A 16,808-nucleotide genomic window follows, 5' to 3' on the forward strand; every position below is an offset into this window, starting at 1 on the left:
ATTTAGAGGAAAAAAGATAAGACCAAAATAATCTGTAATTTTTTTTTAAATTATCATTTGGGATATTCAAAAATAAAACTAAATAAATTCTCCACTGTTTAATCCAAAATGTAGTTCTGAATTAATCAAAATGTTAAATTAATTTCTTTCTATGTTTAGTTTAGCCAGAGAAAAGAAACAAAAAGTCAGATAATATTCCAGACGTCTGAAGGAATAATTAGATAGGATGTCATATTATGTATGCAAGGACTGCAGTGTGTGTAATTTCACCATTAGGCTGGATCAATATAACTCAAAATATTTACACGCAATTAGTAACCTCAGATTGATCTAAATGGCAAAAATAGAAATTATTTTTCTTAGATATGGCATTTTGCAGAAATTAAAAAGTTTTCCCTCTACATAATAACTTAGAATGGCTTGCATTATTCTGGATTGCCATGAGAGATAGACAATGTCTGAATTCCCCCCATACTTCCTTACCCATAAAGGGATATATATATATATATATATATATATATATATATATATATATATATATATATGTAGCCTGGAGAAATGATGTTGCCTCACAGGACACAATCACTGGGTTTTTTACAGCAATTTATTATTTTTAAATCACACTCAAAAATGTTCACAAACTTGCTTCAAGTAAAACAAAATCTCAGAATTTCTTTGACAACTGGTTGGTCTTGTGGCAAAGGATTTTACCAAACGAAAAATGTTAAGGAAAGTAACATAAAAATACGACAGTGGACTCTGACCACAGAGAATGAACACAAAAAATAAATAAAATTACTTACAAGTCATTGGAAAAATTACAAATAAATAATCAAACAAAACTCACAGTTTTCAGCTGCTTTACACCCAGGAACTGGAAATGGCGCCGTTTTCTCACAAGATACGCGTCTCTTACGGCTTTCTCACTACCACGACGCACATTTCCGTCCTCTGTAAAATCCATGTAAAACTCAACAATCATGCAGAAACACCAACAAAGAAATCCAACGAAGTAATATTGAAAGATGGCTTTTACATGTTTTGAGTAAATTACCTTAAAACTTTGTGGACATTTTGTTTATCATGCAGATGAAACAACCGCGGAGCAGACATCAAAACAGGAAGACGAACAGGAAAATGACTGCTTTGTGTCTTTTCAAAATAAAATGTCCAGCAATAACGTCCGCGACACTGCCCTCTACTGGTTAAACACAACAACATTCAAAGTAGCAGCACATTAACAGTAACACTTATTACAAAATACCTAATAGTCACAGAAGAAAAATAATTAAAATACATTATTACTGTAACTAATAGATTTGCAAATTTTAATATTTCAGACACAGAGGGGATTGGCTAGCCATTTACCACTCTACTACATTATATATATTTATACATTTCACTGTGTTTATTTATGACTCCTCTCTGTTTTTGTGGTAAAAATGTGGATGGTTTATTCAAATATTGCATTTAAACACGTTTTTTTTTTTTTGTTCGACTGCAATGCATTGTGGTCTATACCCGCTAATCTAGCGACCATTGATGTACTCTAGTTTTTCGCAAAGACTTCTGGGAAATTAGTTCTAAATTAGTTGTGGACTTGTTTAAAGTCCTAGAATAGAAACGTGTCATACTGTATGTATAGCAGAAAAACAAAAACTCATTCTGTAGATGAAAGTGTCTCTGTTATGTGTTTCTGTTATAAATGTCTCTTATAGACTGTTAGTGTGGAAGTTCAGCCTAACACTGTGACTCTCAAGTTATTCTGTGAATACAGGAGTACCCTCCACCCCCCAGCCTCTTTACTCAGACACACACAGGGTAAAAAGGGAAAAAAAAAGTCATTACGCCACATCGGCTTTGGACCAATAATGCTTTTATCAAATATGACAGACCTGCTACCAAAATAGCCACAGGAGTACAGTTGCTCCAGTAAAATACATTATCTGCACAAACACAGCACTGCAACATACACTCAACCACCAAATTTATACAACAGCTGCCATATGGAATCTACTTTTACAAGGTAAGAATTCCCCAGTTTGAAGGTCGCAGAATGGTCGTTGTGTGCAAAAAAAAACACGTTATGTCATGTTATTTCTTCAATACCACCCTTCAATATAATATATCTCCACTCACTATCAACTTATGAGTCGAAAAATGTATATGTTTGTTTTTTTTTATTAGATATCTCACACATAAAAAGCATGATATAGTGTGTGGACGAAGATAGGAATTCATGTATGTAATTTCCTAATGTGCAGGCAGTCAGTCTCAGCAGCGGTCTGGAAGCACTTCTGAGCAAACGCTGTAATCTAGTTACCTGGCTGCAGTCACCCAACTAAAGTTACACCCACGTGTGCTTTTGCTGCCATATATGCTTGTTTGGGATCAGAGGTCACACAAAAGTTGCTATCAAATGTAAAAAAAAGCTAAAATAGTATGCAAATTCTATGGTGTGAAGAAATTAAAGTTTACCCATGACAGAATTGGAAATTACCATATTTTTTTAAAACTGTGAAAAAGTAGAATATTAAAAAAAAGCAAAACATATAGTTTTATTTTAATAAAGAAATAATGCAAGAAGGAATCACTGTGAACAGTTTAGTCAATTTATTACAGTTGTGTATCGGTGTTAGAAACATTTATCCTTTAAGGAGGCTCTTGAACATTCCAATCACTTTTTGATTAGAATTTGACTTGACTGTAACTACAACTCAACAATTTCCCTTTCCAATCAATTTATTATTTTGATCTAATTAGCACAAATAAGCTAATATTTACTCTGAGTTTGAGTAAAAAGAGCTCAAATTTTCTTTTTGGGTTAAGTGTTTTTTCATTTGCATTATAGTTTTTTAATGTTCTGATTTAGGTCTTAAAATGTCTAAAATCTTATAAATATATATATATATTTTGTCTTGTGGCTTTCACACCATCATAAATGTCAATTTCTAGAATACAACAAGAAAAGAGTGGCTAATCAAGTATTATTTCAATATTATGAGTAGTAGTAGTTTATTTTGATTTAATTTATTGGCTTATTTAGAGCATTATTGGTAGATTATACAACAAAAAAAATTACACAGATATAAAAAACCTATTTAAGATATTAAAACATGGATTGATTAAAAAAAAGAAAATAACATACACAAAAACATACATTCAAGAAGAAAAACAAAAATGCAAGTACCAATATTCATAAATCAAGGTTTTTGCAGTGATACATACAATATACACGTTGGTCACATTAGATTCATGAAATATTGTGATTATTATTAACTTAAGTCAAGTAGATATTGATTTATCGCTTGAAAAGGAGTGGGAAGAAGTGCATTTATGTAATCTCACCCTTAATGACTTATTTTATTTTATATTTTTAATCAGCTGTCATATTTTGGTTCTTATCAGATCAAGTGCAGATATTTTGGCAATCAACAAAATACTTTTTCATCTGATTTAAGACAACTGCATTACTTCTTTTTTATTTTTATATTTTTATTTAACATCAATTAAAGTGCCATCATGGAAATAGTTGATAAACTATCCTTGTGAATAAAGACTCTTGTAATAGTTAGAGAAATAAATCATGCTGCTAGAGGTTAAAAAATAAAAAATAAAAACAAAAAATTTTATTTTATATTGGAAAATCAAAGCTATGCTGTTGGGATTTTATTCTAGAAAAAAAGTTACAATTAATAATTTATCATTTTGAGGTAAAGGAACAAAGTGAGACCTAAAAGTAAACTGTGGCTAAATTGTGAACGCCATTATCTGTAGATAAGGTGTGCTGGGTGGCTGGAGATAAGACTGACTCAAAGGACTCTGGGACCTTCTTGGAAGCTCTATCAAGAAAAAGATATTTAATGCCTTTAAAGCTGGTAGAAAAGAACCTGGCTACTTCTGAATTGTCACTGGGGCGTAACTTGACAATGAAAGCTTTTTTTTTTTTTCCTGTGAAAGAGGCAGATAATTCTGAATGTTAGGTGCAGGTGGCACCCAGGAAAAAGGTGAGAAGATATCTGACATCTCTGAAAGCTGGGTGGAGAAATATGGCAACTGTGAGGCAGGGGAGGAGAAATCTTCTGGCTTCTTTGAAGAAAAAGAGAGGGGAGTGCTGACATGCCTGGGAGGAAGGTGGAGAGAATTCTGACATTTCACAGCTATAGCTGCAAAAGAGTTCTCGACTCTGTTGTAAATGCTGTTGAAAAGGGGGGCGGGGGGTGCAACATTCTGTAGGTGTACGTTCTATGAATATGGGGATTCTCTATAAAAAATATGTCTGATTTGCTTCTTTTTTTATTTATGTTTTGTTTTGTTTTTTGGGTCACAGCTGGGTGCTAAAATTGAGTTTACTTGAGGAAAACAATACATAAAAAGTCAGAAAATCTCACAAAATAACAATAACAGTTAAAAGAACAAAGGGAAAGGACATAACTAAACAATATAGGCATGTTATTAAATGTTTTAGATTGATTTTTTAATATAAAATTGACATTTTTGTCATTTGAGATAAAAGTTTTTGAATTGAATTATTTCTTTATTCACCTCCAATCACTACCATAGATATTGACAATGTCCGCACTATAGCCGAAGGATTATTTTAATCTTTTGTTTTCGTGATGACATCCTTGTATTTGTTTTTAAGATATTAAGCCACTTTAAGCTCATCCATTCATCCGTCCATCCATTGTCTAAACCCGCTTAATCCCTTTTGGGGTCATGGGGTTGCTGGAGCCTATCCCAGCCATTGTTGCCAGTCCGTCACAGGGCCTCCCAGAGACAGATAACCACACACACTCACATCCACACCTAAGGGACAGTTTAGAGTCACCACTTATACTATGAGGCATATTTTTGGACAGTGGGAGGAAGCTGGAGTGCCCGGAGAAGACCCACACATACATAGAGGCAAACTCAACACCGAAAGAATACACCGGGGATTAGAACCTGGGACCTATCGCTGTGATATGAGATTTAATTCAATATGGTCCTATTTTAACATTAAGTGATTGTTGGACTTTTAATGATGTCTTCAGTCTTCAAAGACACAGTCACATAGGAGTTGTCTAAAAAAACAGGAAAGCAACGTTGGAATGACCCATAACCCTTTGACACCGGAGATAAACAACTAAACAACACACGTTGTAATGTTCATCAGCTTTAAAAAGCTTAGTTGGATGGTTACTGTCTAAAAACCGTCCCCAGGCTAACACTAACGCCTATTTACTCCACAGAGATAACAGTAAACCGCGAAACACTTCACTTTATACACACAATAACCACATCCACCTTTGCAAAAGTTCGAAATGCAGACACGCTGCTGAGGTCGGCTTTAGGTTGACGTCATGAAATGGCCGCCACCCACAAGGGGCGAAAGTCAGTGGCCTCAGAGACTGAGTTGTCTCACTTCCGGTTATGAAAAGAGCTCATGAAATAACTCCTAATTCATAAAAAATGTAGTGAGCCAAAGGCACAATATTGTCAAATAAATGCATATGGTTTACTCTGAAAGGCTTAGTAATATCATGATATAGGCCCTTTAAAGGATAGTCCCAAAAAACAACTCTATCCCTTCAACCATTAAAACACTGATTGCAGAAGCACTTCACTACTGTAAAGTGTTGCATTAACAGTGACTGGCGTATACTTTTATAGCGCTTTTATAGCACACAAACACAATCACACACTGATGAATGGAGAAAAGCATGTCGACATGTATATCTTCCAATAGTGGATGATCTCTAATAGACGCCGCACTCCAATAAACGTTGGGTCTAATAGGTATTTGAATCATTAGATAACAGTCTCTAATAGTGGGTGGGCTCCTTTGACTACCACTGTGCACAATTGCATAATTGCGGTGTGTAGCCATGTCCCAGGAACTTTAGATTTAGCATTTAAACTTGGTGCGGTGGCATACGCCAAAGAACATTCTGGTGAGGAATCTGCTCAACATTTGGGGTGGATCCAGAATGACGCAAGCAGATGGGTAATATTGAAAAAACGGCTGCAGAAACAAACGAATAATATCCTGGTGGAGGTGCAAAGAAAGTGGGCGACAAATTCAAAGAACTGTTTAATGGTTTTATTGAGCAAAGATGGAAATATGCATGTGTTTCCAGGAAAAGGATTCACATTAAAGCGAAAAAGATTTACTGAAGATTTATTTTGAAGAGCTGAATAAAAGCATCAATGGACGTTTCTGTGTCTGGGTCTACATCTCCCAGTGAGGAGCAGCCGCTGTCCCACAAACACTGCTCATACAATCGGGACGTGCTGTCAGGGAAAGGCAGTACGGCAAGCCGAAAGGATCAAAAATCACCAGGAAAAGTGGGCATGGCAGTGCGTCACCTACACATGTACCCCGAATAATAATAATTATTTGAAATATTTAAATGTTCACACAATAGTACAATTAATTCAAAAAAATAAGAAAAGTTTAATTTTAACTTTTTCTTTTAAGATTTAATTTGGACGTCGGGAGATGGGGGTTTGAGCAAGGGAAAAATAGCATATAAGCATTCTTTTCTCTTAGTTTTTGTAGATTTGGTCTCAAGACATTTAAATGTAATTAGAAACACTTTACATTTTTGTTTATGTTTAAGATCAAAGATGTGTGAGTACACATTTATGCTTTGAAGTACTTTTATGTTTTCTCAAATATATGTTTCTAAAGCTTTTCAAAAAGTAATTTTAGGCTTTTATCTTCTTGTTTTTCCAGTTGTTTTTTTTTTTTTACTTTTTACTGATCCAAAAAATGATCCGAACCTTGAATTCTGTGGTCCGTTACACCCCTAAAATGAACCCATTAACCATCACCATTCTGTCTGTGATGGAATAAACTCTGGTCTCCAATAGACACCTATCTCTAAAAATCTCCGGTCCAGCTGCCACATTCTTGGAATAAACCCCGGGGATACTATTAAAAGATATACGATATTCATTGTTAACAGTCAAGGAGTGGTCTGAAGAGTGTGTTATTTTGTGGCAACAGCTCTGGTTCAAATGGTTTTTACTTTATTTATTTTAATAATGATAATAATGATAATGTGCCAATAGTTCTATTTTACTTCCATCCCTCAGATGAGTTCAAGTCCTTCCTGAAGAGGCTCCCCTCCACCCATTTCCTGCCTATCAGCAGTGTGCATCTTCTGTGGGGCAGCGACTGGGACCTGCAGGCTCGTTACAGGCTCCTTCAGAGCTCCCTGGAGATCCAGCGGCTCAAGATCCAGCGCACTGCCCGCAAGCTGTTTAGCCTCAGCATCCGTTGTCACCACAATCCAAACCACCAGATGCCGAGGGAGAGGTGGGTGGAAACACAACCTTGATGTGGATTTGGTCAAGAGCAGAAACCGAAGATTCAGAATAGCTTCAAGTTTCATCTAAATCACAAAAATAGAAATGTATATTTGGGTTGTTTGTGCCTTTGTGAGTTTTTAATAGATGAATTACACCTGTGCAGTAGCTTTTTTTTCCTCCCTGTTTTTTCCTGTCCATCAAGTCCCCAAAGTGCTGAGGCTTGCACATGCCCAAAAAGCTTTACTTAAATCTTGCATTTCACTTAGTAACATGAAAAATTGTAGCTGCGGCAGTTTTCTTGTTAGGTCATTGCACAAATCTGTCACCACCTTTTGCATTTTCAGCTTAAGAGCCCAGCTGTGAATCTGCCACGGTGACAACCATTACAAAAAAAAGGTCCAAAAAATGCTCATTTCCACTCTGGCAAATCAGAACACACCATGTAATATAAGTCCTGGCTCCCTCATATCTAGAAATAAATAAATAAATAAACATTCATCGGAGATGAATTTACCAAGAGAATGGGGGCAGAATCAGTAAAATGTGAATTTCAGCAGGATGAAAATGAACAATTGTCAACTGTCTGACAGAATAGAAGCACTCTCACATTTGTCATGAGAGTGGGCTCGGATTTCTTCTCAAGAGGCAGAGCGGATGATTGCACAGACTTATTTGTTTTCATCCGATGTGCACACTCCCTTCTTTGCATTTACGTTTGACTGCAACAAAGCAGTTGTCCACCTCGATTCAGTTTATGTGTACAGCGCTAATTTCCCACCAAGAGAAACACAAATGTTATTTTTTTGAATTATTGCCCAACCTTTTGAATTTTACCTCCAACACTATGAAAGAGATAAATGATTCAGTCCCTGCAGCAATGACACATACACTCATAGAGAATACAGAGAGCAAAGTGAAAAAGAGATGCCTGATCCATTTTAGAATGACCCCCAGCGGTCTGGGCCAATGAAACTATAAAGAAGTTAAACTCCAGGCTTATGGTCACCACAGGCCAAGCTTAACTTTACGTTTTATCAAAAAGGAAAGCGTTAGGCCTTCCATTGAGAGGAGAGTATCTACTTACAGAATCAAAGGACGGAGGGTCTGCTGGCTGAAGAGTCCATCTTTATTTTTTTTTTCCTTTAGAATCTTAAAAAGTATCCTGCTGTTGGGAAATAATAGAACTTTCAACCTTTAAAATCTTGATACTAATAGAGTGGAAGGGTTCAGAAATGTATGTGCAAGAGAATAAACGTCTCTTAATGAGACCAATACACATAAAAAATACATTCTTAAAGTAAAATTGCTTAGCATACTTAAATTGAGACAAAATTGAAAAAGTTTTGCAGATGGGTGTGTTCACCAATTTCCTCAGAGATGTCTTTCAGCACATGCCTAGTACGTCAGTGACACTGCAGGGGATGCTGGGAAATAAATAAATAAGTCACCCTTTATTTCCCTGCTGGCAAAGTATAATATATCACAGATGATGTCACCGACAGCCATAAAGTCAGACAATGCTATCAAACCTACCAAATCACAGACGGTTCCGTATCACAGAGGAAAACAATCTTGTGTAAATTGTTTATCACAATCCGATTTGAGGGAAATTGTAAGTGCGTTTTCTGTCCTGCGAATATTAAAAGGCATGCAAAAAAAGAATCATTTAAATGTGTGGCTTTGCACGAGGCGTGCAGCAATGTGCTGCAGAGAGACAAATTGGACGGGAAAATAGGAAACCTGTTGTGATGCTGTGTTGCCACGGCAACATAATTAAATGTGATTCTTTCTTGCAGGTACAGTCAGTCTGAGCAAATGAAGAGCATATTCGGGTCGGAGTTAAAATAGGAAAATTCTTCAGTTGTTGTTCTAAATAGCTGGTCATGACTCATTTGCAGAGACGCAGGTTTCTTCTAATTCCACAGTGAGCGAACGCCACCTTAACAAGTCACCTTTGACAGCTCACCTAAATTACAATGTGGATATAATGTGGTGCAAGGGAAGCTACCAACAACACTTACACAAGCACTAATAGCTTGCGTTGACTGTATATACAGAACTAGACTCAGCGACCCCTCCCTCCACGTTCCAAATATGAAGTACTTGATGGTTCCACGAAGGCAAAATCCCATAGACTTCTATAGAGAAATGAACAGTATTACTCAGAATAATCCTTCTTACTCTGATGCCTTTTTTTATGTTCTTGCCAATCCCTTTTTTTTATTTCATATTTTGTCTTCATCGCAATTTATTCAAGTTCAGAAAGTGACCAATCAGATGCCTCAGTAAAAGCATGTGGTGCCCGACGGCCCCCCCACCTTAAACGTTTGATTGACAGATTATCAACTTTCAATAGGTTGTGGACTTTAAACAAGCTTACTTCTGATTGACGACAGTAGTTGCCATAGAAACGTGACCCAGACCAATTGGACCAATCGCTGTCGTCTGATTCCAACATGGCATCTGTATTGCGGAAAAAAAGTTGCGATTGAATTGGCTTCATTTTGCTGGAGCCGGAAGTAAGACATTTTCTACAGGTGATGTCACTCCCGGTCTATCCAGTTATCTTATACAGTCAATGACAGTAACTTGGTTTCTTTTTTTATTGTTTTACTTTTGAAACTTAAAAAAAAAGTTTAATATTCACACCAAAGATTTTAATCAAGAAAAGTAATGATAGAACTCTGAAAGGACCAACAAACCTTAAAATAGTTGGTTTCACTCTGTTTTAATACTGTTTTCCTTCATGTAGGATTAAAGATGTTTTAAGGCTGTAAAACCCTTCATTTTATACTCTTTTCTTAGACACATACTAACATTTTTACACATTTTTCTCCTATTCAAGCTCTCAAAGTTCAAACCTTGGTAGGAAAAATTAAATAAAAATAAGTTGATTATAATCAGTATAAAATTGTACTGAAAAGAAACAAGATGAACAACAATATAGTGAGGGAGCACTGTTTAGCCAAATCTACACAAGATGTAATGTTGAAATTTATTTTTATATCTTCTTGGTTGAGCCTGGATTTCAGCTTTAGTAGTCCAGAATGAGTCAACACAACGCGCTGTTAATGAAAAAAAAGTTAATGTGTAGTCAATTGTTATTTCATCTGTAAGAAACCCACTGGAGTAATTTGATTTACAGCCCTTTTCACTCGTCTACAAGTCAAGATGTCTAAAGATAGAATGTGAAGGGCCTTAAAGGATCCGCAAACTCTCTGTTAACACTCTTTGATTAGCTCGGAGACTTGTTATCCTGCTCAGAATGCACTGTCACCCACTATGGATAAAGCGCATGCTCACTAACGTGTCAAATTAACCTTGACCAGCTTCCTCTTCTGAAAAATCAGGAATCAGAATTCACCTCCTTTAGTCAGAAAAGACATTTCATTGCTTTCAAGATTGAGAGATGCCTCAGGGGTAAAGCAAAGACAAGACAGGAATACTAAGTAATGTTTTCCAGCATAGCTAAAGTCCTTTTCCCCAGAAAGAGCCGGTACTTTCAGTTTCATGATTAGAAATGTTATGAGGAAATATTAAAAAAAAAAAAAAAAGAATGTATTTCATTTTCACTTCCTTCTTTAATGGCCTAAATGTCTTCTCTTCTGTCTCCACAGATCTGTGATGCAGTGGCTAAACAGAGTTCAGTCCTTCCTCTACTGCAATGAAAACGGGTTTTGGGGGACCTTCTTAGAGAGTCAAAGAACATGCGTGTGTCACACTGGTGTCACACTGTGCCAGCGGCCCATTCCGTGTGTCATAGGTGGCAACAACAGCTGTGCCATGTGCAGCCTGGCCAACATCTCCCAATGCGGTTCCTGCAACAAGGGCTACAAGTTGTACCGTGGCCGCTGTGAACCGCAGAACGTGGACTCCGAGCGCAGCGAGCAGTTCATCAGCTTCGAAACGGATCTGGACTTTCAGGACTTGGAGCTCAAGTACCTGTTGCAGAAAATGGATTCACGGTTGTACATTCACACCACTTTCATCAGCAACGAGATCCGACTGGAGACATTCTTCGACCCGAGGTGGCGCAAGCGCATGTCGCTGACCCTCAAGAGCAACAAGAACCGGATGGACTACCTCCACATGATTATTGGCTTGTCGATGAAGATTTGCCAAATGCGAAACAGCAGCATCGACCCGATGTTCTTTGTTTATGTCAACCCGTTCAGTGGCAGTCACTCTGAAGGCTGGAGCATGCCCTTTGGCGAGCACGGTTACCCGCGCTGGGAGAAAGTGCGACTGCAGAACTCGCAATGCTTCAACTGGACTCTTCTGCTTGGCAACAGGTGGAAGACATTTTTTGAGACGGTACACATTTACCTACGCAGCCGTGCTAAGATTCCATCTGGCCTTCGCAACGATACAGGCCCGGTGGATCTGGCAGACCCCAACAAACGCCAGATCTACATTAAAATCTCCGACATCCAAGTGTTTGGTTATAGCTTACGCTTCAACGCCGACCTGCTTCGTAGTGCCGTACAACAAGTCAACCAGTCGTACACACAAGGAACCCAGTTCTACTCATCCTCATCTGTCATGCTTCTGCTGCTGGACATTAGGGATCGGATTAACCGTTTAGCGCCCCCTTCTGCACCGGGAAAACCCCAGCTGGACCTCTTTTCTTGTATGTTAAAACACAGGCTGAAGCTCAACAACAGCGAGATGATCCGGGTGAACCATGCCTTGGACATGTATAGCACAGAGATCCTAAAACAATCGGATCATCTAACTGCTAAACTCTGTTAAAACCCAACAGTAACTTAAAGACACTAAACAGAAACACCTGACAGACAAATTATGACACAATGATACTCTTTTTTTTCCCTCTTTTTCATTTTTTGACCTTTTTTGCCTTTTGATGTATTAATAACTTTGTAAGCATAATTCTTAAAAAAAAAAAAAAAAAATAGCAGAAAGAGCAGCGATGTCTTTTCTGCCAGATGAAGAATACTTACGGAACCACTATAAGGACTGTATCATATTTGTCCTAGCATGTCTGTTATTCCTTAAATGAACTTAAAAAGAAAGGACAGGAAAAAAAAAAAACAACAAACTAAAAAAACAAAACAAACAAAAAAAACATTCAAAGTATGTATGTGAAAAAGAGGCCTTCATTTTTAACGGAGGGATCAAAGGTTGTTTCTGAAACTGCCATTATTTATTGAAAAAAAAATGAAAATAAGTGACATTTTTAAAAGGAATACAAAGGGCAGAACCAATTTTAAATTCAAATGTTCCAATTATTTCCGATATAACAGGCAGTTTGATCAAATGTGTACACATTGCTAGGTTCTGGTAGCCCTAGTAAGCTAGTAGACGGCATATTACTAAACTCTTTATTCCACTGAATCCTACAGTGAATCTTCATCGTCAACAAGTATTTGGGGGCAATCTCTGTCTGTTGTGACGGAGCAGGGCAGCAACAGGATAGTCATGTCAAATAACAAAAGCCAGCTGTTTATATTTACATGTATATGTGGGTGAATGCGTTTGTATGTGTGGGTGCGAGCGCCATTGTTTAAAACTTTTGATTTCTCCTTCCTGCTGCTCAGAGCTTATTGCTGTTTGTTAATTGAATGTGTCACTCAAGATCGAGCTCGGTTTTTTGCTAAATCTTGCATTTTGGAGCGCTTTATTATTATTTTTTTCTTGTTTTTTTTCTCTTTCTCCCTGCCTTGCATTTGAACTTCAAGCTGTGTTTTTCACAAGGCTGTACCTCCTGGTGCGTGAGTGCAATATTGTGGTCTGAAGATTTAACAATCAATGCTATTTTGTATAGCTTTGCAAACTGTACATGTTGTGACTGCTGTTTTGTGTAGCTTTTCCAGCACCAAGAGCAAAATGTAAAAAAATGTCCATCAGTCAGGCACATTTGCAAGACAACTTAAAGCCATACACTTCCCCTGAGGTAGACATACAGTAAAGCATAAAGCTCATCCTCACTTGTTCCATTTGTTTGTTTTTTAATTCTATTCTCTCAGATGATTTAATATAAGAGCACAGCAAAGAGCAAGATAACAAGAAAAGAAATGTGTTGAGTGAGATTGTACTGTAAAGCCATTGAATTTCTATGTTGTGCTGCGGGAAAAGAAGAAGAAAAAATGCTATATTAAAGCGTATAATACCTTTTTTTTTCTTTCGCCAGTGTAAAGTCTGTAAGCTTTTTATAGCCATGTGTAAAAATGTCTTTTTTGTTTTGATATAAAAGGTGAAATTTCCTGCATGTTGCTGGAAGCATAAACAGAGCTACAACTATTTTTATTTTTGAACTCTGAGCTGTCAAACTGAAGCATAAAACACTACCTATGAAACGAGTGTCCGCTCATGAATGGTCATGGGTACGGGTAACTCGGAATGTCTGTTTGTCCACAATTCAGAACATTTGAGATTCCAAAAGTACACATGGAGCAAATGTATACATCTTTGGGTGGATGGGCTGAGGCACAGGCAAATGTCTTTGCAATCTATCACTCTTTTATCAACGGCTGTAGCTAAAAACTGATGTTTAGGGTAATTTCCATCTAGGATTTTATGTCTAAATGACATGAAAAACAAAATACAGTCTGCACACAAGTCAAACTTTATTCAAAATGACTTATTCTGCAGACACGGAGCAATTAAATTAAAAAGCAGCATTTGGGGAGACGCCTCAATCCAAGCAAAGCTGGAAGACTTTGGAACTAAATTGGGCCTAATATTAATTGAAACCCAAATAAAACAAATTGAAAAAAATGTTGTTTTGGCCAAAAACAAATAAAACGTCCAAAAGTTTGTGCTGTTTTAAAATAAATGTAATTATTTCAGCTTCAAATGTTCAGTTTTTTTTTGTTTTAAAACTGAATATTTCCATTTTAAAACTTATTTTTTGAGTTTCAAATCTTTTTTTCACTTTCAACTCTTTTTTATAAATTTCTTAATCAGTAAATTCCTGTTGCATTGGGGCGGGGCTAACACAACATTTTAAAGAAGTCAAAAATGACGTTTTCGATGTTTTCAACGTTTTCTAAGGACATTTTTGATGGCTGAACGTACCACAAAAAGATGGCGCTTTGAACAATCTAGAACAGTGTTTTGGACGCACGGTTTGTGTACGATAAACTCTTTTTTGCTTTTTACACCTGACTTGGGACAAGTTCAGACTTCAGATACAGAAAATACAGACATTTTTTACTGTAATTTTCCAGGTTGTCAGACTCAGAGAATGCCATGGGACTGAAGTTACCACCCTTATCAATTTTGATTGGTCCTTTGCATTAACCCCGCCCAAACGCGCCACAACGTGGCCAAAAGTTTTGAGACTGAAATTTTCAGATAAAAAAAAAAAAGAGTTCAAAGTAAAAAAAAGATTTAAAACTGAAAATAAGTTTTGAAATGTTGAGTTTTGAAACCTAAAAAATCGAAAATTTGAAGCTGGAAATGATTAAGTGTATTTTAGAATAGCAAAAAGTTTTTGACATTTCATTTTTTTTTTACCAAACACCAAAATTTGTTTCAATTTGTTTTATTTGGGTTTCAAATAATATTGGTCTCAATTTAGCTCCAAAGAAGATCTGTTATGTGTATTTTCATGAGTGTGAAGCTGGGCTTGATTTTACATTTCAACTCCATAATTGTTCATCTATGCAAGTCGTGTCCATGGATGCCACTCATGAACATTTGCAGAAAAAAAGTGGACCCACATTTTACATTAAGATTTGCAGTATAAATACTGCTTTAAGACCTTAGCATAAGTGTCTTTGCTGCTTGCTGTTTGCACCCAGGCCAAGTATCAAAATGTTGGATTTGTTCAATGTAATTTATAGGAGAGGGATATGTTTTGAAGATAACATGCAACAATTACATTTAATGCCATTTTTCTACCACAGTGGCAGACTTAATAGGAATTAGCATTAGTTAATCAACACTGATTTCTTCTGCACAATGCTCTAATTTGTAGTTTTCTGGTCAATCACATCACTAAGTATAGCATTCTGCTGATAAAAGAGTTCATCTCCAAGCTGATCTCTTCCCATTACATCTCAGCAAATGTCAGATCCATTGGCTTATTGCTTATATGTGGTTCAACAGAGAAAACTTAAAATAGGTACAATCCACCGAAAACCACATTATTTGAATCTTGGTACATGGTGTTTTGGACATGTACCTTCTCTGTTTTTCTAGTGAGACCATTACTAAAATCTTCTGAAGTACAACTAATATGAGCTGTTGTGTTCTGAATGTTAACAACAAAGAAAACGCTATTCATGTCTCACATTGAGCAGCTGCAGACAGTTTTGGATTCCCAAAATAAATAAGGACACATCAAATTTGCTGCTGTCTCATCCACAGCTGCCCCTAATCTTCTTTTGATGTGAAAACGGTTGTACCAACTGTAAATGTCCTGTTGCGATATCTAATACTTCAGACTTCTCTCAGTGTTTTGCTTCATTTTATTCTTTGTTCTCTGACATCTTTTGATATGTCAACCATTTTATTTTTTTTAAGCTTGCATGAATTGGTAATTTTTTGCTGTAACATTATGATGAGATTTTTAAGATGTACTACAGTAATGGTCTGTAGAACAACTATGAGAACATACAGCAAAAAAGTAGGGGCACATTGACATTCCACATTCAATATTAAAAGTATGTAGCTTTAGTTGTTTTTTTTTTTTTTTCCAATGTTCCGTTTATCATTATCATTATTTGATTATTTTTGATGATTAAAAGCATGTGGGACAAATTCATCGTGTCTAGCCTGAAAGGATTTTTTTATTGATTTTTTAGCAGCTATAATATAAAGAATGCTTTAAATTAAAGATAGGCCTTGTTTGAAAACGTTCATGCCTGCAAACCAAAATTTTGTGTCATATATTTCTTTAACTGAAACTATATCTATGTATATGACATCAATACAATAATTATTGACTAAAATGCTTCTGTCAGAGCTCCCACAGCAGCAGTTCTGTTAGAGATGGCTTTTACCAGAATTTATGAAGAAAAATGTCCAATTAACTAACATCCTACTGTTCTAAAAGAACCAATTTCTAATTTATATATATATATATATATAATTATATATAAACACTTAGCATCAAAATCCTGATTTTAAAGGTTATTTAATGTCATTTTAATCATTTATAGATTTGAGTCCTGTTTGAATGGACCAGAGCATTGACTGTAATGTTAAAAGCACTAACAAAAATCCCCAAAAGGTTTAAAAAGCCACAGTCATTGTGCAGTAACTATGTGAACCTTTGAGCTTTGCTTGGAAAAAAAAGGCGTCCCTCTAAATGCTGAATTAGCATTTGCTGCTTTTTCAATTAATTGCTTCTACGAATTTTTCGTATTTGTTTATTGTCAATAAAGCTATTTTCCAGCACATATTTGTGACACAGGCTATGTTGGAATTTCCTTACTACTCCCTAACTACTAAAAAGTGAAATAGTGCAGGACTATCTAGGATGCCATATTTTAAAAGCAAACCAGACACCACGTTCCCTGCTTTTTTTTTTTTTTTTTTTT

General features: G+C 36.3%; 1 protein-coding gene across 2 annotated transcripts in view; it reads left to right on the forward strand.

Moving 5' to 3' along the window:
- brinp1 (bone morphogenetic protein/retinoic acid inducible neural-specific 1) overlaps positions 1–16,563 on the forward strand; it is a 134,930-nt gene extending 118,367 nt beyond the window's left edge. For both annotated transcript variants that reach the window (XM_024299554.2, XM_024299553.2), the window contains exons 7-8: positions 7,084–7,306; positions 10,917–16,563. In XM_024299554.2, the coding sequence (XP_024155322.1) occupies positions 7,084–7,306; positions 10,917–12,051 (1,358 nt within the window). In that variant the 3' untranslated portion in view covers positions 12,052–16,563. The remainder of the gene's footprint in view (positions 1–7,083; positions 7,307–10,916) is intronic.
- The last annotated feature ends 245 nt before the right edge of the window (positions 16,564–16,808 follow it).

Source organism: Oryzias melastigma, linkage group LG12 (assembly GCF_002922805.2).
Source record: "Oryzias melastigma strain HK-1 linkage group LG12, ASM292280v2, whole genome shotgun sequence".
NCBI classification, from domain to species: Eukaryota; Metazoa; Chordata; class Actinopteri; order Beloniformes; family Adrianichthyidae; genus Oryzias; species Oryzias melastigma.